This window comes from Biomphalaria glabrata, chromosome 5, assembly GCF_947242115.1.
Source record: "Biomphalaria glabrata chromosome 5, xgBioGlab47.1, whole genome shotgun sequence".
In the NCBI taxonomy this organism is placed as follows: domain Eukaryota; kingdom Metazoa; phylum Mollusca; class Gastropoda; family Planorbidae; genus Biomphalaria; species Biomphalaria glabrata.
The window spans coordinates 37,193,137-37,218,337 of NC_074715.1; the positions used below are offsets into that span (position 1 = coordinate 37,193,137).

At 34.9% G+C, this 25,201-nt stretch overlaps 1 protein-coding gene across 3 annotated transcripts in view; it reads right to left on the reverse strand.

Moving 5' to 3' along the window:
* Nucleotides 1–1,530: 1,530 nt before the first annotated feature.
* The window catches only part of LOC106059765 (alpha-(1,3)-fucosyltransferase fut-1-like), a 38,555-nt gene continuing 14,884 nt past the window's right edge, over nucleotides 1,531–25,201 (reverse strand). Inside the window, exons 2-7 of one of the 3 annotated variants that reach the window (XM_056028295.1) lie at nucleotides 13,294–15,014; nucleotides 10,272–10,386; nucleotides 7,441–7,694; nucleotides 5,773–5,836; nucleotides 4,725–5,415; nucleotides 1,531–3,367 (exon numbers count right to left, since the gene is read on the reverse strand). In XM_056028295.1, coding sequence (XP_055884270.1) covers nucleotides 2,511–3,367; nucleotides 4,725–5,415 — 1,548 coding nt within the window. In that variant the 5' untranslated portion in view covers nucleotides 5,773–5,836; nucleotides 7,441–7,694; nucleotides 10,272–10,386; nucleotides 13,294–15,014 and the 3' untranslated portion in view covers nucleotides 1,531–2,510. Of the gene's footprint in view, nucleotides 3,368–4,724; nucleotides 5,416–5,772; nucleotides 5,837–7,440; nucleotides 7,695–8,514; nucleotides 9,275–10,271; nucleotides 10,387–13,293; nucleotides 15,015–25,201 lie in introns of those variants that run through there. The other 2 variants (XM_056028294.1, XM_056028296.1) reach the window with 2 other exon arrangements.

Consider the following 25,201-nt stretch of genomic DNA (forward strand, 5'->3'; position numbering starts at 1 on the left):
CTCGAAGACTCAAGCATCCTTCATGGAAGATCAATACACCTGCTGACCACTTAGCTAGGCAAGTGCTTATGAAAATAGAAGGTTTTATAGTTATCTATTGTTAGTTTCACAGTTGTAGGCAACGACCCGATTCTCTACTTAAGGCTTATCTTCCCCTACGCTAGTACTGTCACTATATAAAACAAAATGATTAACTACAACAAATTGATAAAACTAATTGGTTTGGATTAGTGTGCAGTTAAGGACAGTAAATAATTGTGCAAAGTTTGAGCTTGATGCACAAGCAGTGAGAGAAAGGATGTGCGATTGTTCACGCTGACTTTTTAATGAATATTTTTTTTGATGTAAGGTAAGATCGCTGGTGTTGGTCGCTTGTGGCTCTTTATGTACATGCCAAAAATGTTAAAATCTGCCTCTCTACTTGCATTGCAGTTCCACAGGCGGACCGGTCTGAGACCGCCTCAAAGTTTGTGTGATATTGCGTATTCTCTTTATAATCTTGTTTTGTTTATATATCTTTAAAATACTAATTCCACATGTTTATTTTGTGCTCTTTTTTATCATAAAGAAACATGCAGCTATTTGAATAAAAAAATGTTTTTATCATAAAGAAACATGCATCTATTTCAATAAAAAATGTTTTTATCATAAAGAAACGTACATCTATTTCAATAACAAATGTTTCTATCATAAAGAAACGCGAAGCTATTTCAATAAAAAATATTTATATCATAATGCTTTTAATTTCATTTCTCTGTTACTAGACAACTCTTGAACTTCCTAAGGCCTTAGATACGTTCCTGAACGATCGACACATTTTTTAGTTAGCAGCAGGAAAGACATTTTTTGTCCAGCACTTGCGATATGTTCTGGTAAATATGTTCAATTGCACTACACTGTTTTTAAAAAGCTTTTATCAACTCACTCTGTCTGTCTGTTTGTCTGTCTGTCTGTCAAAAAGTTGTGTACTCGTTTTTTCTCCCACAACCACATCTCGGATAAAGCCGAAATTTTGCCCAATTAGTTTGTGAAATGTTTTGAAAAATATTTATCGATGTTTTGGATGCTCCTTCAGATAATTTACTTCCAAGTCCAAACCTCCCGCTGGACGATGGGGGATGGGAGCGGGCAGGGCTTGAACCCGGGACCATCGATAAGTCCGAACGACAGTCCAGCGCGCAAACCGCACGACCAAGCAGCCATCCTTTGACCTGACAACACAAGAATAAAAATCTAATTTTTATTTTGTAGTGACTCCTATAATATAACAGTGCCACGTGACCGAGTCTCGCTCGGTTGAAGAATTTGTTTCCCGAGCTTATTTCACAAACGTTCGTGTGTGTGTCTATTTCTATGGATTAGAGGGCTATTCTCTTTTTAGAAATGTAAAGCCAAAATTAATTTTAGGATAATGAAACCTTTTTAAATCTATATAACGGTCAAGTTTTCGCGATGCGGCCAATGAGTTGAGTTTATTTTTCTAATTTATATACATATACTTTGACATTTTAAAGAAAATAATTAAAGCCATTTTCGAAATAAAATTTATATATTTATATAAATACAAGAATTGCTCTCTTAAGAGTAAAGTGTAAAGGATATTGGTTTACAAAAATTTGTGATAAAACATTAAAAAAACAACACAGTACTTGTAAATCGCTTAGACAATAACACAGAAATTAAGTTTCATTGTAAAAATATTTAGTTTTGATATAGACATCATGTCTTTTTACATCTGAGATAAAAGTAAAGTCGAAGGTGAGCACATTTCTAGTTTCATATGAACTCGAAGACGGCTATTAAGTCCATTTCTCGCTATAAAGACCCGGCCACATACATGGCGTGGGTAAGTTGGGTCTACTACAGATATGTGTTTCTTTTCTAAGCCTTCGTTATCTCTGATTTCTTCCACAGTGGCCGCCCTCCTTGCCCTGTATCTTGAGACATTTAAAGGCTTCACACCATGAGGAGCTATCGAGCGAGTTTCCTAGCCGTGAATATCAGTGTCACGTTGAAGGAGCTTCTAAATGTGTTTTTGTAACGCTTCTGTTGACTTCACGCCATTTCAGACAGGAGAGCAAGTATTTTCTCCAGATCTGTAAGAAGTTTCCATCAACACTGAGTATGAGAGATGGGCCACTGAGTTATGATATAAAGCTTAGATTGAATAAAAAAAAAATTGTGTTTGTGTGTGTGTGTCTGCGTAAGCCTGGATTTACTCCGCTTTTCTGCTAAACCACGACTATGTGAGTCTTATTGGAATAACACAAGACTAGACGAAATGATATCAATTTCTTATCATAAGTGACTATAAATCACAGAATAATATAATTCAAAAAAATATTAGAAATAGAGAAATTAAAAACTGGACTGTTCATATTCTTGCACATTTACCTCCCCCCCCCCCCCCCCACTAACGCACTTTTGGGCTGAAAATTTCAACAGGCCCCTGCCCTATATGTCATACTGAAAAAAAAAATGTAGCAATTTTATAAAACATATATATCATGTTAAACAATATCATTGGGCACATAACATTGATATTCCTTTTTATATAGCCAAGCCAGCATGTCAGGGTATGTTTTGGTGTAGTTGCTCACATTCCAGAGTCTTCTACAGACTTCGCACATTACAGCAGCTTCATAACGATACTCAATCCAAGAGTTACCTGGACTCAAAAGTGGATAGTCTTCGTAAATAGAAAAATATTTGTCTTTTTCTTTCAACATCTGAATATACTCGTCTTCGTGAGTGTCCAGATAGAGAATTCTGTCAGCGAGCTCTCGAGGAGACTTGAAGTTGGCAGTGTTAAGAAATATCTCTGAAGGTACAAGTCGCGAGAAAGTGTTGTGGCCGCGAGCCACGACTATCATATCACTGTCTAAATATCTATACAGTTTTTCCGTGATGTAATCCTTACAAAAATTACTCTCGAACCCGAGGTAAAATTTATATTTCAAGGTAATTTCCCTAAGGCAATCTCTGTCGTTAATCCTGGCACACTGGAATGGACCACACTTGCCGTATATGTCGACGGGAACATATTTTTGTAGCTCTCGCACATATTCGTGTCTCTTTGAGTTTACCTGACAGTTTGATACCATCCACACTATTAAACCTTTTTTCTTAGCTAATATTTCCTTATAATTTCGTTCTTTGACGGATCTTCGTCTTCTAACAATGCCATGATAGGTGGTTATGTCCGAGTCCATGCGATAAGACATGGTCCAGTTGAATGCACAATTCCAGTCAGAGTTGGAAAACAAGTTTCCATAAAACCAATAATTGAAAGGTGCCTCTATCTGGTAGTGTATGAATACTTGATCAGGGCGCCTGTTTGGGGGTTTTTCTTTTTCGACGAATTGCGCTGTCAAAAAATAAATTAAGTAAATTAAGAGATATCAAACTGTATCCTTTTCTTAGTTTTTTTTTTTCAATTCTCAGTAATTCTTAGCCATACAAAGTATATGTAAAACATTTCATTCGAGCTTTCATGTACATTAATATTTGCATTTAATTTAGCAAATTACTTTTTTACTATCCCAAATGGCATATAGTTACAATTAGGATCGTTGTCACAATGGTCCTGTGTTCAAATCCCGCCTTTCCCTACCCTCCTGCGGAAGGTTTTCGCTGGGACGTAAATAATTCTCATTTATAAAAGGACGTCCGAAACTTATATAAAAAATATTTTAAAAGACTTCAAGAAATTCATTTAAACAAAAGAAACTGTTACTCAAATCATTTAATTTCACAAGCAGTTAATAACTAAGTCATAGTAATTTCATTTAACCTTGTGGTGTCAACAGTTTACAGGGGGCAAAAGAAAACAAAGCTACAAAGACAGGTTGTGTGGAAACACAAACTCAAAATCGGCACCCGAAAAGATCCGCCCAGGCAGGTAAAAAGGCAAGTTTCAATATTTTCACAAAGATTATCAGAATAAAATTCTATCAAAGGCAAATGACAGAGAAGAATGGAGAAAGAAGGTTGACAAATCCTGTGTGGTGTCCCAACGGTTTAGCAGAACAAGGGATAGGTGAAGTTAGATATGAACCTGGCCTAACTGATGTCTTATAATGATGATGTAATTGTTTTGTAAAGGGTTAATCTCTTATTCAAAGCCTCAAGAAAAAGAAACAGAAAACAATTCCTTTAGTTGAGTGCTCCGTAGTTATGGTGAGGCTCTGCCGTTAATACGATAATATGAAAAACTACTTATCAATTGTTGTTTTAAATAATGTTCCACTTATATGCATACTAAATAGATTTTTTTCTCTTTTAACAAAAGGTAAACATGTTTCTGTAAATGTACTAGTTAGTAGGACAGAACTTATTTAGCAATACGAGTGTAAAAAAAATATTTTGACAATAAATCTTAAACCGTTTAAAAAAAATGTTCTAAAATATGATTACTATGTATTTTCTCTTCTAAAGAGCCTCCAGTGTTTGTTAATTTTTATAGTGTATAGTTGTAAATTTGGTGTATTTTTAATGAAAAAACTGCTTGCATAATTGATTTAAAAAATTAGATTTTTCGCTTTCAGAAAAGAAAAAAGTAGCCGTTGCATCAGAAATTTGAATGGTCTAAAATACTATGATGTCGGATTTACAATATCTTTTCTAGTTTACGAGATCTAAACGGAACGGACGGAAGGACAGACAGACCATACAAAACTAATAGCTTCTTTTTCCCTAAAAAAACTCGGAAAAAAAATCCATACCATTGATGATGAGAGCACTGCTGTTCTCTGTGTACTTCCTGTCCGAAGTGACCACACATGGAAAGTCTGGACACGCCCTCAGAGGGTTCAGTCCAGTTATAGGAGCTTGAGCTATCTTGTGCTGCCACCAGAGAATGATTTTCTTGTCTGTAATATCACGTGACAAACTTTTTTCATCTCTTTGAAAAAAATCTGTTTTATTAAAAGGAACAAAAGCTTCGAACTCTGACGTGTAAAACGGATTATCAGCTTTCTCCAGAAATGGATATGGACGATACTGGACACCATTCTCTATCCAAATGTCTTCCTTCTTTTCAGTTGTGTAAGGCTCAAGTCCTAACCCAGACCTCAGAATATGTTCAGATATAGAATCATTTATTGAAATGTCTTCGTGCAAGGCTTTTGTTATTGGAGCCAAATATCTTTGTATTACTTTGTCAAGGTCTTGAGCACTTCTTTCGTTTCTTACATTGAAAGTAGAGCTGGTAGTTAGAACATCATTGGAAGCTCTTGGATTACGAAACAAAGCCAAAGAAATACTTTTCTCTTTACTCACAGCATGAAACTTGTTGTTTATATGGATTGAAACTGAAATTCGCGTTGACATCCAATAGATGGATAATGCAATGAAACAAACCAAAATGATCAGTAAAAGTTTCAAATAATGGCTTTTGATATGCAGGTAATCCATCTAAAAGGAAAACAAAATATTTTAATCTTAATTAAATATATAGGCCTATACATGGTTTAAATTAATGTATTCATAACAATATGTAGATGATAGATTGCACCTGAGTTTATACAAAAGAATTTATATGCTGTCCGTTTCACAATAAAGGACTGCAGGCACGACATGGCCTAAATTGTGCCGATGTGCCTAAAATCAAAATCAAATCAAATCAAATCATAGATAGAGCACATAGATTCATTATTTTCTGTTGCCACTAAAGATTGAAAATTAAAATAGCAATAAAAGGAAGTACATTATCTCTACTCAAAATAAATGAACGATTGGTGAACAAGGGGACAATACTGATAAAATACCAACTTCAAAGTTTTGAAGGAGACTTGAGTTAATGACCTTGGAGAATAATATTGATTCTTGTCATATTCTGAAATAGACGGTATAATGAAATGTTGCATAATGTTCACTTTCTAAAAATGCGTTGACTAATGGCTAACTAAGAATCTATAAATTACTTACGTCGTCTATGACCACTAACTGCATGTAATATAGTTTGTGTTGTTTACCTTTGTAAATATGTGTGGCTGGTATGTGTGTGTGTGTTCGTCTGCAAGGATGCTGGAAACAAAATCCAAAAACTAAAATAAGCAAATTGTCACCATACGACACTATCGAATTCCTTTCAAGATCTTCATAAACAACTTATCTACAATCCTTTTTCAACAGATTCTATGAACAAGAGTTGTCAAGATGACTACGCATCGCAACATACACGAAGGTCTAAAATGATTTAGATTTTCTATCACTGTTTTGTTGCACAGTGTTCAGAATGTTTTATTTCTGATTTTCTTCAACAAACTGACTGCAGAAATACTCCTGATTAAGTTTTTTTTAAAAGTAATAAATGTATGGTGTCACATTGCACAGATTGAAACTTCAATGATGTCAGTATGTGTACATTATGGCGTGGTTGTAAGTTAGTGCACTATTAGGGTTAGAGTTAGGCAAAGAGGATAGCCAACAACACAGAAAGAAAAACAAGCCAACAAACTGAGTAATCAGCTTATCTAAGATAAGATCAAACTCCACAATTACCAACAAACTGAGTAATCAGCTTATCTAAGATAAGATCAGACTCCACAATTACCAACAAACTGAGTAATCAGCTTATCTAAGATAAGATCAGACTCCACAATTACCAACAAACTGAGTAATCAGCTTATCTAAGATAAGATCAGACTCCACAATTACCAACAAACTGAGTAATCAGCTTATCTAAGATAAGATCAGACTCCACAATTACCAACAAACTGAGTAATCAGCTTATCTAAGATAAGATCAGACTCCACAATTACCAACAAACTGAGTAATCAGCTTATCTAAGATAAGATCAGACTCCACAATTACCAACAAACTGAGTAATCAGCTTATCTAAGATAAGATCAGACTCCACAATTACCAACAAACTGAGTAATCAGCTTATCTAAGATAAGATCAGACTCCACAATTACCAACAAACTGAGTAATCAGCTTATCTAAGATAAGATCAGACTCCACAATTACCAACAAACTGAGTAATCAGCTTATCTAAGATAAGATCAGACTCCACAATTACCAACAAACTGAGTAATCAGCTTATCTAAGATAAGATCAGACTCCACAATTACCAACAAACTGAGTAATCAGCTTATCTAAGATAAGATCAGACTCCACAATTACCAACAAACTGAGTAATCAGCTTATCTAAGATAAGATCAGACTCCACAATTACCAACAAACTGAGTAATCAGCTTATCTAAGATAAGATCAGACTCCACAATTACCAACAAACTGAGTAATCAGCTTATCTAAGATAAGATCAGACTCCACAATTACCAACAAACTGAGTAATCAGCTTATCTAAGATAAGATCAGACTCCACAATTACCAACAAACTGAGTAATCAGCTTATCTAAGATAAGATCAGACTCCACAATTACCAACAAACTGAGTAATCAGCTTATCTAAGATGAGATCAGACTCCACAATTACCTTCGAGTTTATAAGAAACAAGAATCCGTTACGACCACTAAGGAGCGCTTTAACTTATCCAGTAACCTGGTCTGGCTAATAATGTGCTCTACATTTTGTTGAGTTCTTCATGCCATGCAAAAACAGCCTGAATCGTTTTGTGGCTGGTGCTAAGCTTTTTCTCACTTGATCTCTGACATAAGATACAACTAGAGGAGCAAGTTTGCTCATGTCATTCTTTCATATTTAGCTGGAAGTCTTTGAAGAATTGTTATCTGAAAAAAAAATGTAAATACTTTAAAAAAAAAAGTGTATATTGAGTGAAATGACATCATTTGTTTCGAATCCATAATGTAACGAACGTTGAGTAGATATAGACGAACAATAATGTTTTTTTTCATTGTCGATTCGTCATGATAAAGAGTGACATAAAATGAAAACTCTTAGTTTGGTTTGCATTTCGCCATCTTTTACTGGAGAGACAAGCCGTACTTTTTGTGGTCTTTGGTTATTGGACAGATTTGGCAATGTTGCCTTGGAGCTATTTTGGGGTTTTAGTGTTGGAGTTACATATTTCAACATTAGGTTTTCTTTGCTCATATCCTGTTACCATTATCATTGCCAGTACTGATGCACAGAATTTCATGACAGTTTTTGATTGCTTCTAGCAAAGTTGATGTTTATTGACAGTTTCAGCAGTAGTTAATACAGTGACGAATCTTTGGTACACATTGTGGACCGGTTGAAGTTGTTGAATTCATTTATCAATGCCGTGTCAAAGTTGCTTATTATATTATTATTATTTAAGTGCTTACTATGAATGTAATTATGATTTATTATCTTCATATTTAATTATTATGACTTATCATTCACATTATTCATTTCAATGCGATTGTATAAATAGCGTATAATTTATTCATATTTTATTTTAAAATCATCATCACATAGGGGGTTATTACTCTATGAACGACTGTCTTTCTATGGTGTGTTTGTTAGGCTGAACCTAGGGACTAATATAATTATAGCACACAATCTTTGAAACAAATTATTTAAAATAAACATACAATCATTGTATTTAAAATTATACTTAGCTACCTAGACATTTAAAATGTTTAATAACACATAACTAAAGTCCTTGTTATATACAAAATAAAACAACAGAGTCGAAAGCCATGTCCGTATAGAGTGGCTTTACTATACTGAATGACTACACAACACACTAACACTTCGTGAACATTTCCTATGAATGAGTTGCATGCACTTGTAAACATAATACCGAAAACGGATACAGTTAACATATTATAACAGCCCTTAAGTTTGCTAGAATATGAATTCAAGTTATAGCTCTCGAGTCTAAGTGACCGCAGTCGCTTGTTAGCTACTGAGCTATCCACGTGTTTATAAAACTGGAAGGATTTTTAGTCTCATGTAGTTTTAAATGTTAGCGAACGATTAATTCTACACGCCTGTCTAATTTCTCCTTAGCAAATACAAAATAAATTAATAATAACGAATTGATTAAATAAAAGATTAAATTTTTTTGATTGATTCACGTGTTCTCATTGACAATTCAAATGAATTCGAAAATGGAAAGGGGAGGAACAACGTGTGTATACTTCCACCCAGACGGAAAGAACTAATAAAGCTTGGTAACAAGAAAAGAAAATACATTATTTGACTTTATATCGAGTGATATTGCATCAATTTTGTTCAATCAATCGTGTAATTAATTTAGAGCAGATCTAGAGTAATCTAGACTAACAATATACTACATTTATGCTATTGGAAATATTTTTATGTAATTGTTTTTGTTTAACGCAGCTTTCATGCTTATAGAATGTTTAGTGCGGTGTGGTCCTATCACTGGACCAGTTGAAGTGGGGGGGGGGGGGGGAAGGGGAGGAGGATCTGGTAGAAGGTTTCCGTGCTCCCTTTTCAAAAACCAAGTTGCTTGAACTGGAGTTTCCAGTATGGAAGGCCGACTTGTTAGCCACTAAGCTATCCAAGTATTTATAAAAAGCTTACGTTGCACCCAATCATGCTACACTTAGATCTAATTCTCACGAAGGCCGCGAGACACACATTTGAGGTACAAAGAAACGCCCTTGTAGAAGTCAGGCGCAGAAGGCGTAAAGAAAACTTAAATAGACCCCCAGCGGACAACGGCTTTGTCTGCATCGAGGGTGGAAAATTATGTAGGTTGCAAATGTGGTTGGCTTAGTCATGTGAAACACTGCACTCATTCTTAATCTTTGGAATCGTAGACACTGACATTGTTATTACACTATGTATATATAAGTGCAGGTTTTCAGAAGCTAAGGCACCTACGTACACAGATAACATGTTAATAAAAAGAAAATCAGTTTGATTAATTCGAAAGGGCTTTGAGAGAAAGCGACGCCTTCTCAACCTGAAGTATAAAATTCACTTTTCTAATTGAGATTCCCACCGTTAAGGAGTTGTGTAGTGGAAGAATTTATATAGCAAAGGGACACTTTATTTTGAAACAAATCTTAACTTGGGAAGGGAAAACTTATTTCTGTAAGTACAGTGCAGCTGTGAGGGACTATCTTCTCTGAGACATTACTAGGAAGCTGTAGCTGTAGCTGAATTGTAACGTCTGAGGCTGCTGACTAGTGAATGAACTGTTGAACTTAGAGGTAGATGTAATGACAGAGTCAAACACAACACCTGTAGTTTGTACCCAGGATTTCAAAGATAGTGTGTGTATGTAAATGATCGTCCTCAGCCACTTAGACAATTTCAAAATAAACAAGTTACACTTTAGATTTTTTCAGTGGATTATCTTAATCTTATATATTACAGACGTTACTTAAAAAAAAGATACTTACGTCCTAAGCATTTCATGCGTTAATCTAGTCATGTATGTTTATCAATGACGTAAACTCTTCAAAATCTTTGGTTTTCCTGGCTGATTCAGGCACCCCATTCCATTCTCTAATGGTACTAGGGAAGAAGGAGCATTTGTACAAATTTGTTCTTGCATATAGAATAAGAATTGTGCCTCTAATTTTGTGTCTTTCTGAGTATTTCATTAGGTTTTGTTTTTCTATTAGTCAAGTATGGTTTAGTGTTTTATGTATTATAGCTACTTTACTTTTTATTCTTCTGTCCTGAAGTGTCTCTAAGTTTAGTGATTTTACTGATGATGATACTCTAATCAAATTGGAATATTCGTTTGTTTTAAATCTCATTGCTCTATTTTGTATTTGTTCTAGTTTCTTTATGTTTTCTTGAATTGAGTGTCCCAAACAGAGGATGCATATTCTAATATAGTTGAATGTTCTTGATGTTTTACTTGATTTTTTAATGATTTCATCAATATGGGGATTCCATGATAACTTTTTATTCATTATTAAACTTAGATATTTTGACTTTTTACTCTGTGTGTCTGGTTCATCATGAATAAAGTATGTAGTTGTTATTTGTTTTAGTGTTTCTGTTACTCTTAATAACTGGCGTTTTTTCTGAGAGGAAAGGCATTCTCTAATTTGATTCTCATTTTTTTAATTCTTCTAATTCTTTTTGTAGAATTTCACTTTCTTGTGTTGTTTTTATTGTTCTATATATTAGGCAAGCATCTACAAATGGTCAGGCTTTTGTTCCTGAAATAATGCAATTGGGTAGATTATTTATGAAAATAAGAAGCTGTAGTGCGCTTAAGACTTTCCTTTAGGTAAAGCTAAATTTACTATTTTCGGTGTTGATTTGGAACCATTTAGTATTACAGTTTGTTCTCCTGTTAGAAAATCCTGAATCCATTGATTTAATGAGCCATTAATGCTAAAGTACTTTTTTAGCAGGCTATAGTGGTAAACTGTGCCAAATGCCTTAGAAAAGTCTAATAAAATTGCATCTATTTGCTGACTATTACCTAATCTCTTTGAAAAATCATCAATTAATCCTATGAAATGAGTTTCACATGACCTATGTTTCCTAGAGCCACGTTATCTAAGTGATTTTTAATGTTCGTACAAATTAAGTGTTCCAGTATTTTACATATGGTACTGGTGAGTAATACTTGTTTGTAGTTCCTCAGATCAGATCTTTCTTTTTTTTCTTCTGACTATGGGAGTAGCATAAGCTTCTTCCCAGTCCCTAGGTATCCTGCATTGATTTAGTGATGCCTGACGATTTAGTAATTAAGATGAAGAAACCTGAGAGTAACATGAACATTTGTTTGTCTTCCTGTTTGAAATACGTTTTATAAGAAGAATATGCACAGAAAAACAGCAACAATATGCATAGAATATACATATTCAATAGCAATATGCATAGAATATACACATTTAACAGCAATATGCATAGAGTATACACATTCAACAGCAATATGCATAGAATATACACATTCAACAGCAATATGCCTAGAATATACATTTTTAACAGCTATATGCATAGAATATACAAATTCAACAGCAATATGCATAGAATATACATATTGAACAACAATATGCATGGAATATACATTTTTAACAGCAATATGCCTAGAATATACATATTTATCAGCAATATGCTAGAATATACACATTCAACAGCAATTTGCATAGAATATACACATTCAACAGCAATATGCATAGAATATACACATTCAACAGCAATATGTATAGAATATACACATTCAACAGCAATATGCATAGAATATACACATTCAACAGCAATATGTATAGAATATACACATTCAACAGCAATATGTATAGAATATACACATTCAACAGCAATATGCATAGAATATACACATTCAACAGCAATATGCATAGAATATACACATTCAACAGCAATATGCATAGAATATACACATTCAACAGCAATATGCATAGAATATACACATTCAACAGCAATGTGCATAGAATATACACATTCAACAGCAATATGCATAGAATATACACATTCAACAGCAATGTGCATAGAATATACACATTCAACAGCAATATGCATAGAATATACACATTCAACAGCAATATGCATAGAATATACACATTCAATAGCAATATGCATAGAATATACACATTCAACAGCAATATGCCTAGAATATACATTTTTAACAGCTATATGCATAGAATATACACATTCAACAGCAATATGCATAGAATATACATATTGAACAACAATATGCATGGAATATACACATTCAACAGCAATGTGCATAGAATATACACATTCAACAGCAATGTGCATAGAATATACACATTCAACAGCAATGTGCATAGAATATACACATTCAACAGCAATATGCATAGAATATACACATTCAACAGCAATATGTATAGAATATACCCATTCAACAGCAATATGCATAGAATATACACATTCAACAGCAATATGTATAGAATATACACATTCAACAGCAATATGCATAGAATATACACATTCAACAGCAATATGCATAGAATATACACATTCAACAGCAATGTGCATAGAATATACACATTCAACAGCAATGTGCATAGAATATACACATTCAACAGCAATATGCATAGAATATACACATTCAACAGCAATATGCATAGAGTATACATTTTTAACAGCAATATGCCTAGAATATACATATTTAACAGCAATATGCTAGAATATACACATTCAATAGCAATATGCTAGAATATACACATTCAACAGCAATATGCATAGAATATACATATTCAGCAATATGCATAGAATATAAATATTCAACAACAATATGCATACAATATGTATAATTAACAGGAAAATGCATTTAGTATGCATTTTCAATAAAAAAAATATGATTAATTTAAAAGATCAAGGAAAGACAATAGCCTTGTTTTTAACTGTAGCCACTGATGTCGTCCACTATAGAGGTTATAAAACAACAACATTGTCTAATGTAATAAAGTTTACCTTTGTGTCAATAGATTCAGAAAGATTAGAATAATGCACGAGGTTGTTGCAGACCTATTTTAGACCTACGTATTTGGCCACGTCAATCAACTCTGTCATTGTCTAATATAGCTGTTACATTATAAGATTGTCCGAAAGATTAATTGAAAACTTCTATACAAAAAACAACTTAAAGATAATTTGATTATTTCTTAAAATGACGAAATCTAATCAACAGGGATTTTGTTTTTGGTGTGGGGGGAGGGATAAGAATTTTAAAAAAACGAGATTTCAGATTGTGTATTGTCGAACAACTGAGTCTATGTAACAAGATAGCTTTGCTGCGTGACATCTAAGGATGTTAATGTGTATGTTTAATGATACGGTCGGTCAAGTTAGACGCTAAGAAGGTTTTCTTTATTTACTTTAAGTGGCGGCTTCATTTTGAAGGGCGCGACGCCATAGAGACTAAAAAATGAAAACAAAAAACATGTGCCTCACTTAAGACAAAGACAGAGTTAATTTGAATGATATCTTTTCAAACACAAAGAGAAGGAACTGGGACACGAACAAATGTGAATGCCGTGACTTTCAAGGAAAGAAAAAGTCAATTAAAAGTTAAGTTCCATCTCCAATGCAAAGTTTAAGTTTGTGGGGAAAGGCGTACTGGCCTGTGAGCAACTGAATGAGAAAGTGTCTCAGTTAATGTGGAGCTTTTTAAATTGAACTTTAGTGTAAGCGTGATTTTTGAAACTATAGATCCTCTAATAACAACCAATAGGGAATGAAATTCAAGACGACTAGGGCTATTGTGAGAAATTGGCATCAACTTAGGAGAAATCTGAATGACATTCCTACACAAAGATATTTAATCAACTATTTTCAGTCTACTTTGTCTCAAAGCTTCAAGATCTGGGAAAGTAGAATTGTATAGAATAGTTTTTAGACAAATATACATTTCTTCTTATAGTTCAAGTCTTATTCAATGCGGCTATGGCTACCTGGTTCACTAGTTTGTGCTTCAGACTATCATCGGGATGGTTTACAGTTCGAACTTTGTAATTCTTTCCCCCTGTTGTTGGCCTCCTTCAGTCGTAGAACGACTAAAGTTCATCTCGAACACTTTTTCATGTGGCTGTGGAGCCCTATTTTGGAGAGACACTCCCGTTCACAAATATCGCAGGTTAAGGCGCCTTTCGCTTCAGTGGTAGAGGATCTGGCCATCTTTCGCATTGTAATTCGTAGGCTACTTGATATTTCTAGTTCGGGTCCATCATTTCCTTAAAGCAAACTGTAATCTTAAAGGGCTCCAAATTAACTTCTTAAATGTAAACTCTTGTATATCTGAAATCAAGGAAGTCTTAGGCCCACTACTGTTAGTAATTTATCTGATTGACCTACCTGATTGTGTTTGTCCTGGTAGAAAAGTTAGACTAATTGCAAAAAAAAAAAAGGCTGTATAGAGCAATAATAGACGCATGAGACTGATACTTTACAAAGAGAATTAAGCGTGCGATGACAAGACGCAAGAGAAAACACATTTTTAGTTCCGTAAGCCCGAAGCAACTCTTATACGTTCTTGTGCTTTCCAAGTATTATTAGAGCATGTAAGGAATTCTCTGAATCAGCCAGACAAAAAAAAAAACCAATGAGTTAGCAGAATTTAATTCCAAATAAGCATGTCCGACTGGATGTGTAGATGGACATGCAATGGATGCAATAAACTTATTTTGATGACATTTCTGTAATTCATAAAATAATTAAATTTTTGGATATGAAAAATTCTCCATGTGATTACATTTACAGGGAATAACATCTCCACACAGACACAGACACACACACACACAAAACAAAAGAATAAATTTAATGAAAAAAAATGTATGCCTTTTTATATTAACAATTTCATTAAGCTATTTTATTTAACTCACGCACACACTCATTAACAGCAAGATGATTTCACAAAGGGGTTTACAGCGCTAACACCCAACCGAAAGACTTTTGATTTGCCTGATCGTGTGGTATACGCTTCGGACCTCGTCACAATGGTCCAGAGTTCAGACCCTGCCCACTAAGACTAAACCGTACAAAATCTTCAATTCCGACGGAACGTCTGAAATAATAAACTAAATTAAAGTATATTGAATGGAGTACAAAAGAAAAGCTGTAAGTAGTCTTCAGTTCTGTCAGTTAGGGCTTTTCAAACACTATACTGTGTTTAATGTACTCTGAACACTGCATTTTCTTTATAACATCTTCAGCACTGCTGTAACTATAGCATCAAAGACAATGGGTCACAATGCATATCAACTTTGTAACTATTGATATTATTATTGATTGTACACGAAACGATTTTGGTTGAATCAATATATTGGTCCTGGCCTAGAACTGACTTAGATGGTCTGGTCAACACCATGACTGGGCAAACAAGGGCGTCGCTTGTTGAAAAACATGAAATCACCTTAAGAGTGGCTAAATGTTTTTTGTTTACGATTGGTGAATGAGGCCCATTTGCTTTTATCTGAAATGATTCTAGTTAAATAATTTTCAAACAAAACAAACATTGTAAAAATATTTAAAAAAAAACGACAATACCTCCATTACTAAACTTCAAATATAATAAAACAATTTTAAAAATTCGGTTCCACTCAGGTTTCAAACCCGTGACACCGTCAACTGCTAGAACTAACGCATTTTCTGATTCGGGCAGCGAGAAAAGCATACATGTGAGACTGGTCTGTTCGTTATATGGACAACAAGATCTCACACTAGACCTCAAGTTCTGATTTGAACTCTTAATATCTAGTCTAGATCTACTTCTAGATCTAGAATCTTGATGTAATATATATTAGACTAGTCAACCCATGGCGTAGCATACGCCGCTTTTTAGTGACGGGTTAACACTTCCTAAAAGACACAGTTGTCCAAACGGGGTCGATTTGGGCAAACGACTGTGAGTCAATGAAAAGAAGGAACTCTGGAGAGAGCAACATACCATTGTCCATGACTGTAAACAGGTTTCGAACGTTTGGCGTTGTGCTTTATTAATAGTCATAGCAAAAGCTATCTAATAGGGAATTGTCTGCGCGTAAAGGTAAAAGGCAAATTTGAATCTGATGGAGTCATGGATATTCGGGGAATAAGGACAGTTTGTGAGGTAGCAGCTGCGATAGTTTTACACTCTAGTACGTTGCGGTGAATGCAACAGCTAAAATAGGCAGCAATATGGAGAGACGTTTACTCGGATTGTCAACTCGAGGAGAGTCATGCGGACGTTCTCGGAAGTGAAGAGTGATAGTAGCGGGAAGTATTTGAGACATTGCCGCAATTTCAGCCTCGCCACCATAAACGCCGGGATTATTCATGAGGCAGAGTATTGTCGAGCAGAGTGTATGACTGTGCTTCCGTGAGTAAGAACAACGGACAGGGCGTCGCCATAGTTATCCCAATGTTCGCAAACAAAGCTTACGGTCATCTTGCAAAGTTCGAGAGCAACAGTTTCATCGATGACATTTTTCCAGAAATGTGCGAAACCCTCCCCCCCCCACTTTCTTTTTCTGAGCCGTACTCTCTATCCCCGCGGAAGTTACGTGGGGTAACTCTAGTCCGACTTGCAGAGATAAAAAAGTCATCTTTCCATGACTTTATAGTGGTGTCAAGGTTAGGCCATGACCATGCGCTTTTAAACTTCAATAAAATTGAAGCGACTTTAAATTTACTCAGTTATTACATAAGTACAACGGCTGACTACACCATGGTGGCTCTAGACCTAGATATATTCTCCAACCCAATTTACATTTATTTATTTTTTACTTTGAAAAAGTATAAAGTCATAAAGTTTTCCCCGTGTGGCCAACGAGCTAGTAATTCTTTTCTCAGCGATATACATCAACTGTTAAATTTCTACGAAAATCCTCTAAGTCATTTTTTGACAACATCTGTCCAGGTTCCTTGAACGGGTTCCATAAAGGAGTGACTTGAATAGAGATATTTGTAAAAACATGAAATAAAGTTTTGTTTGGTTATATCACTTTGCAATTATATGTATCAGTATAGTGTGTTTAAAATCATTGAAAACGAAGTGCCATCGGTATCGCTGCCTCAAAACTTGTACAACATATTTGAGACCTAGATTTCCAAAACTTTTTTTAGTTTGCCACCTGAGCCTACATAAAGTATATCAATAAAACAATAAAACGCTCGGTGATTCCGAACATCTTTTTTTTTTTGGACTTTTAATAAACGGACCTCATTTTAACGATCAACCTAACATACTTTATATTAGCCCATGAATGAGTGTATTCTGTTACGATAAAATTTCACCTCTCTCTCTCTCTCTTTATTTCTCTCTCTGGAACCCCCATTAAGTTTTTTTTTTTACCTGCGCATCATAATTTCTCCCACATAAACTTTTGACTTGACTTGGAAAGACCCGCTTCATAAGGTTCTGTGACCGTCTAAGCAACTATTTATATGTTCTGGTTCTCCTCAGTAATTTAGTTACTTTCCGACTCAAGCGAATATAGAAGCAATTATTATTATCCAATTTGTTGATTTGTCACGCAAAATGTTTCTAAATCATTAGTTACGTATATTAAGCTTAAAATGCGAAATCTTTCATGCATAACAATTACAATACAGTATGTAATTAGTGAAAGGACAATAGTGCAGTACCTACGTAAAGTACTACGTTTAGTAGCAAAAATAAAGCCTACAACGTCAGAGGTGGACTAGCCCGTTAGCGTGACGTTGTACGGTAAATATAGGCTCAGGGCCCTGTTTATGACACTCGACCAGGGCCTTAGCCTTTGACTTCCACCACACCTTTGCCTTTCGTGATTAAGTTATGCGCGCAGAGCGGAATGATCCTAATTATTCTGATCGTACTTCTATCTCTCAAAAGATTTTCTCTACGTCCATCACACCTTGGCTTTGATCATAACGTCATGCTGTATACGCAGAAAAATTCATCCCCTACATCAAATAGAAAGACTATACCTAAATTCAAAGCCCACCTTACAGTGAATCTATATATGTACATCTATTTTTTCATTTCTCAACAAGTATGAAGACAGGATGGGGAACACTTTCAATCTTTGATAATACAGACGTTACTGAAAAAAAAAAGATTACGTCCTACGCTTCATGCATCTAGTCATGCATGTCAACCAATGACTAAAATTCTGCCAAGTCAGTGGTTTTCTTGGCTAGCTCAGGCAATCCAATGCAGACTCTAATAGCACTAGAGAAGAAGGAATATTTGTACAAATTTGTCCTAGCGTATGGAACAAGGAATGTGCCTTTATCTTTATGTCTTTCTGAGTATTTTATTAGATTTAGTTTTTGTATTTGAAGATTATGGTTTAGTGTTTTATGTATAATTGCTACTTTACTTTTAAGTCTTCTTTCCTGAAGGCTTTCTTAACTGAAAGTGTAAATATTCGTTTCTTATGAATCTTACTACTCTATTTTGTGTGTGTTCCAGTGTCTTAATGTTTTCATAATAACATGTCAAAAATAAAAAAAATCATTCTAAATAAACATATATATATATATATATATATATATATATATATATATATATATATATATATATATATATATATATATATATATATATATATATATAATTCTCTTCATGGCTCAAGAGTTTGGACACGCAAGAAGTAAAGGAAAGATCACTCTTTTATTTCTGCAAGTCGGACGGACTATAGTTACCCTACGAAAAAAAAAAAGAGGGGGGGGGGCAAGTAATATTTACCCGTCAGACTTAACCGTTGTAACCAAGAAGTCTTGGGAAGATCACTCTTTTTTTTATTTCTACCTCACGTAGTTTTAGTTGCGAAAAAAAAAAGGGAAAACTCATACAAATATTCTGAAATATATAGATTAAAATTGTCATTTTGGGGGTGTCATTCAATATGGAAAACGCCAACCCTACGCGTGATTAATAAAAACAACATTATGCATTACCAGTAATTGTGCAATCTAGTGAAAGAAGCTTCTCGCGCCTCAAACTAATGAAGAATTACTTGAGGTCAACAATTCTCGTAGATAGATTGAAACATTTGGTAATTCTTTGCTATTGAGCGTAATCTATGTGGGAAATAGAATTTTTATAATATACTGTATGGCTACACGCAAGGCTCGTAAAGTAGTTCTGTAGGTATTAAAGAATGAATAAAATGCAAAAACGAATTTTAATTTGTAATACAGATTTTTAATTTACATTTATTATCCGTATCCCTACCCAAACTTGGCCCCGCGAAATCCGTTTCGCATAGAGCCCCAGAACAGTTGAGTCCGCCCTGCTATTTAATGACGGGTGAATACAGAGTAGATTGCTTGTTCTCCTCCCCCATATACTAACCACTCTGCTAGTGAAGAGACATGAAGATTGTATATATTGTTTGTTTCAAACTTACTTTACAGCGGCAACCTGCAAAGAGGACTAATTCAGCTTATACTACCATTTCAGTCAAGTACAATTTCTTTCCCTTGTTCGAGTTTACAAACAAAAAATAATAATTACCATAGTTAATTAGCTGACTGGTTAATTTTTTTTTTAAATTGATTCTTGTGTTGTCAGGTAAAAAAAATAATTGTGCAAAATTTCAGTTTGAGACGAGATTTGGTGTCTAAGAAATAACGTGTACAAATTTTTTACCAGGCAGACAGAATGAGTTGATATAAGCTTTGTAAAAAACAACAAAGATTTGCAGTAATGGAAAATTAAAAAAATAACTTACCAAATTGTTATGTCACAAATGTGTAAGTTCACTTTTCAGACAATTTTTAAATAAAGTAAACATTTGTATATTTCCCGATTTAAACAGAACCATGCCCAACCAAGGAACACAAATGCACAGATTACAAAAGCAACCCAAGCGTACTTCTACATGTGTTAAAGCAAGGAAAAGAATCAATACAAGTAACAAAAAATCCCACAATGTGAACAGAGGCCGCACTAATCCCAGACTCGTCATCTCAGCCATGAATGCTCTCTCCACTGAAAGGACAGGTTTGGGCAAAAACGGCGTACAATAGAGGGGGACTTAAGGGCTGTATTATGAGTGGGCTCTGTATTCTTTTCAAAGAAGCGTAACAAAGATTTCATTTGATTCGACAGTCGATTATCTGATCAGATCAGGTTGATAAAAACAGCTCGAATCTGTAGGATATAATTTGAAGACGTTTTGCGATTTTATCTAAGTTAATCTTAGACATGTAATTATATATGTGTCACAAGGAACAAGTCAGACACCTATGTGGTCTCTGACACATGCATATATCATCAAACTCACTCAAATATTGACTCAAGTTTATATATATTTTCTCATTCTCAAACCCTATGTATGTATTAAGAGATATTAATTACTATGTTCTCGTTCCCCCCCTTGCCGTGGATGAACAAATACTTCAATGTAACCTGTTATCACTTACCTTTGGTCTACGGCAACTGAGAGAGTTTCATGATGGAAATAACGTAGCGGTTAAATTTACCAAAAAAAAAATGTATTCGCAATTTCGACCCAATTTTTTTTTTTTTTGGAAGCCGACTAATTTTTAGCACTTAACCTTTTTATGCGTATGTCTTCGTCTATAAATAATACTCGGTTAGATAAGTCGTTAGAGCATCAGACGTATAACTCAAGGCTCAAGGCTTAAACTCCCGAAAGTTCCTAATTTTTAAAAATATTTTTGCAAAATTCAATTTTAATATTTGTTATATATAAAAGTTGAAACGTAATTTATCCACTTGATCTTGATATAGTTAAGATGATTTTAACACTTGATTTAAACAAAGAGTATATTTGAAAACATCAGAGAGCCTTTGAAACATTTGGATAGAAAGCTGAAAAAGGCGAAGAATATTCAGAGATTACATGTAGGACAATTGTTTTTTTAAGGCTTAGGCTGTGTGTGTGTGTGTGTGTTGGGGGAATAAGTGCTACTGGTAATCGAACTCACTGTGACAAGTCAAAACTCGCTGTCAGAGTCACTCAAATTTATCACAGCATTAATTATTATTTTTCATTAGTTATTTATTTTATTTTAATTATTTCCCCATCCTACCCCCAAAATTCCTCACCCACATCACCTTTTCCGCTCCAGGCTAGACTTAGTTGACCACATTGGAGATAGCTAGGCCACGTCTTTCGATTTATCTTCCCTTGACCGGGGCAAAGATACGCGCAGACTCTTAGATCTTATCGGCAGGATGTCTGACAGCCGCAGTGGACACCACCTTGTGTGGAATGCAAGTCACTCCCCCCCCCCTTTTCTCCTATGTCTCTCTTTGATCTAGGAGACCACGAGGACAAACACGCCCATTGACCTCCCAATGTGCGAATCCCATCTCTTGTCGGACTTCACCCACGTGTAAGATAATTCTAAGCCTAGGGCATTTCCTGTTTCCGCTCACATTTTCCAGGCCTTTGTATATAAGGTAAATTAAATCAAGTCAGACTCTCTCTTTCTCATTCGAGCTGAGCTATCGAGTCTGGACTATATCATTTATTCTCCCTCCTAGAGGAATACCTGGTGGTAAGCCGAACTTAATCACAAGTTCCATCTTAATTACTCTGTGTATATTTCCATTGGATTTTATCATGTGTAGTTTATTATTTCATTTATATTTAATTAGTGCATTGTGTATTTCTCACTGTCGTAAGTAGAAAACATAAACATGTTATATGTATTTATTTGTGTACTGCATTACCCTATTAATGCTACGTTGCTCAATTGATAGTTGATGCAACTATGTATATATTTGTACATCTTATTTTATTTCCTTTATCTTGGCTGGCCGCCTTGATAATTTTACTAGCGCACTGATACTGCGTCTAGTGAAGAGATATGAATTATCACCCCCCCCTTGTGTAAGGAATTATCTCCCCTGTAGTCATTTCACTCTAACGAGAGTTGCGCCGCTTGAACGGACACCCTCTCCATTCAAGCGCGCTCCATTGTTCTCGACCCACGGTCATATGTAAACAATTATCTGGGTCGCTGACCACCGCCCATTCCCCCCCCCTCTCTTTCTCTATCCACCTGTGTTATTTATTTGAGATTATTATTTCCCCTTTTATGTACATTTTTATATTATTACTTTCCCTTCTATGTACATTTCTATATTGCTACTATCTGCCATCTATTCTCCAAATCCCATTTGTCATCATCTCCCCATTGTGCTCTAAAGCATTTTTACCAATCTGACGAATGCACCTCAATCGAGGGCATCGATAAGATGCATGAGAGACATGTCCTAACTTGTCTTTATTTATCCGCAGCCTCCCTCAGGTGTCTGCCTATTTATCTATTGGATTAATCACCTATTTGTTTGATATCAAGAATCACCTACTATCTTTGTGCTTAGTGCTATTCAGCACTGCACTAGCTCACTGACCCGCCTCTGTATGTTCTTAGTGCTATTCAGCACTGCCTTTGCCTACTGAGATCTACTCAACTCTATTACTTGGCGCTATCGGCATTGCCCACCTATTCGACAGCCCACCTGCCGAGCTATTAGGTGCGACGTCCCTATAGATTCAGATCTGTGCGAGACGTCATAGCTACGCCAACCCTCTGCAACTCACTGGACATACCCTGTTCACTACGCTCCCCAGGCAGATCCGCTATGCCCGCAGTACACTTGTGCCCACGGTAGCCGGCCACCCGCCCTACTGTGCCCACTACAGATATTAGATTTTGGGATTGAAACTCCACAAGAACTATATCACCGGCGTCCCTCTATCCGCTAGAGCGCCACCTCCAGCTGCAGAACCTCAAGCCAGGATCACAGCCAGCCACGACATCAACAAGACAACCAGCTAAGTCAGAGGACAAAGTGACATACTCTCTCATTAAATGCAAGAGTGATGATTAAAGCTAGCATTATTTAGAGATAGAAGCAAACCCTCCCCCTTTTTATTCTTATATGTATATTTATGTAAATAAATATTATTTATTTTTAACTTTTGTATCTATCTTTCATTTGTCTCGTTGCGTGTCTGCTCCCGATTCATATGCTGATAGGTTGGTGTGTGATAGCTTTAAAAAAAATAATCATCCCCTAGACATTAAACGCGCCAAACACACATCACATTTCACCACCTGTCACACTCATAGTAAAAAAGTATGTGTTCGGGTGGGCTAGCATTATAAAGGTGCCATGCGAAGTAAATGTTACAGAAACTAACATTCACATTTGCAAAGGGGAGGGATGGCGGGGTGTGGAGAAGAGATACGTGAGAGACAGAATTCTCAGGCCAGAAGCGATTGTGTTTGGGAGGGGCCTTTCTAGTATTATATTGTTAGTAGTAAGAAAAGGAAGGAAGGGGGTTCAAGGCAAAACATAGCCTGGAAACAGATCAGCGGGTGTAGCCGGTGGGTAAAGCTAATTTCTACTACACACAAGTATGCATACACGCAGGCAGACACACACACCATCACAAATGCTAATGTTTATTATATGTATTGATTACATTTACAAAATGTAATTCTAGACCACAATGCACTATTGTCGTTCGATGTTTTCATTCTAGTCTTACGATGCGGGCTGTATAATGATTTAGGTTAGCCTGCACTTTTAAATGCCAAAATTCAAGTGTCGGGCTGCCTAAGATTTTTTACAAAAATTAGTAGTTTATATATAAAACTATCAATGTCAACCAAAGGTATAACCTTTTGCACCATTTTCTTTTTTTTCCTTACTGGGTTTTATTTTTTAACTTTTCTCTTTATTTTTCTTTCTTTCTTTCACTTTCTTTCTTTCACTTTCTTTCTTTCTTTCACTTTCTTTTATTTACTTTATTTCTGTTACTTTCTTTCTTTCACTTTCTTTCTGTTACTTTCTTTCTTTCACTTTCTTTCTTTCACTTTCTTTCTTTCACTTTCTTTCTTTTACTTTATTTCTTTTACGTTCTTTCTTTTACTTTATTTCTTTTACGTTCTTTCTTTCACTTTCTTTCTGTTACTTTATTTCTTTCACTTTCCTTCTTTTACTTTCTTTCTTTTACGTTCTTTCTTTCACTTTCTTTCTGTTACTTTATTTCTTTCACTTTCCTTCTTTTACTTTCTTTCTTTTACGCTCTTTCATTCACTTTCTTTCTGTTACTTTCTTTCTGTTACTTTCTTTCTGTTACTTTCTTTCTGTTACTTTCTTTCTGTTACTTTATTTCTGTTACTTTCTTTCTGTTACTTTCTTTCTGTTACTTTCTTTTTGTTACTCTCTTTTTGTTACTTTCTTTCTGTTACTTTCTTTCTGTTACTTTCTTTCTGTTACTTTCTTTTTGTTACTTTCTTTCTGTTACTTTCTTTTTGTTACTTTCTTTTTGTTACTTTCTTTCTGTTACTTCCTTTTTGTTACTTTCTTTCTGTTACTTTCTTTTTGTTACTTTCTTTCTGTTACTTTCTTTTTGTTACTTTCTTTCTGTTACTTTCTTTTTGTTACTTTCTTTCTGTTACTTTCTTTCTGTTACTTTCTTTCTGTTACTTTCTTTTTGTTACTTTCTTTCTTTCGCTTTCTTTCTTTCACTTTCTTTCTTTTAATTTCTTTCTGTTACTTTCTTTTTGTTACTTTCATTAAATTAAAAGATGAAAAATAAATATTTTAAATTGTGTTCTAAATCTTTTTGAATCATTGCAAAGTGAAACGAGGTTATAATTACTTCCGTTTCATCCAGTCATTAACAGTGACTCTAAGTGAGAAGATAATAGTCTACTACATTCTATTTTATTCCTTCAGAAGTATCCTCAAACCCTGACCTTTAGCAGCACTTCATGGATCTTCTCTACACCGGATACACCAAACAAACAGTGAGCTATTCGATTGGAAGGTTACTGTCTAAAAAAACAAACAAGCCCCCCCCCCAATCCCAAGACGATATATATTCTCTATCCGATAGTTAGTGTTAGACGATGCGCTCCT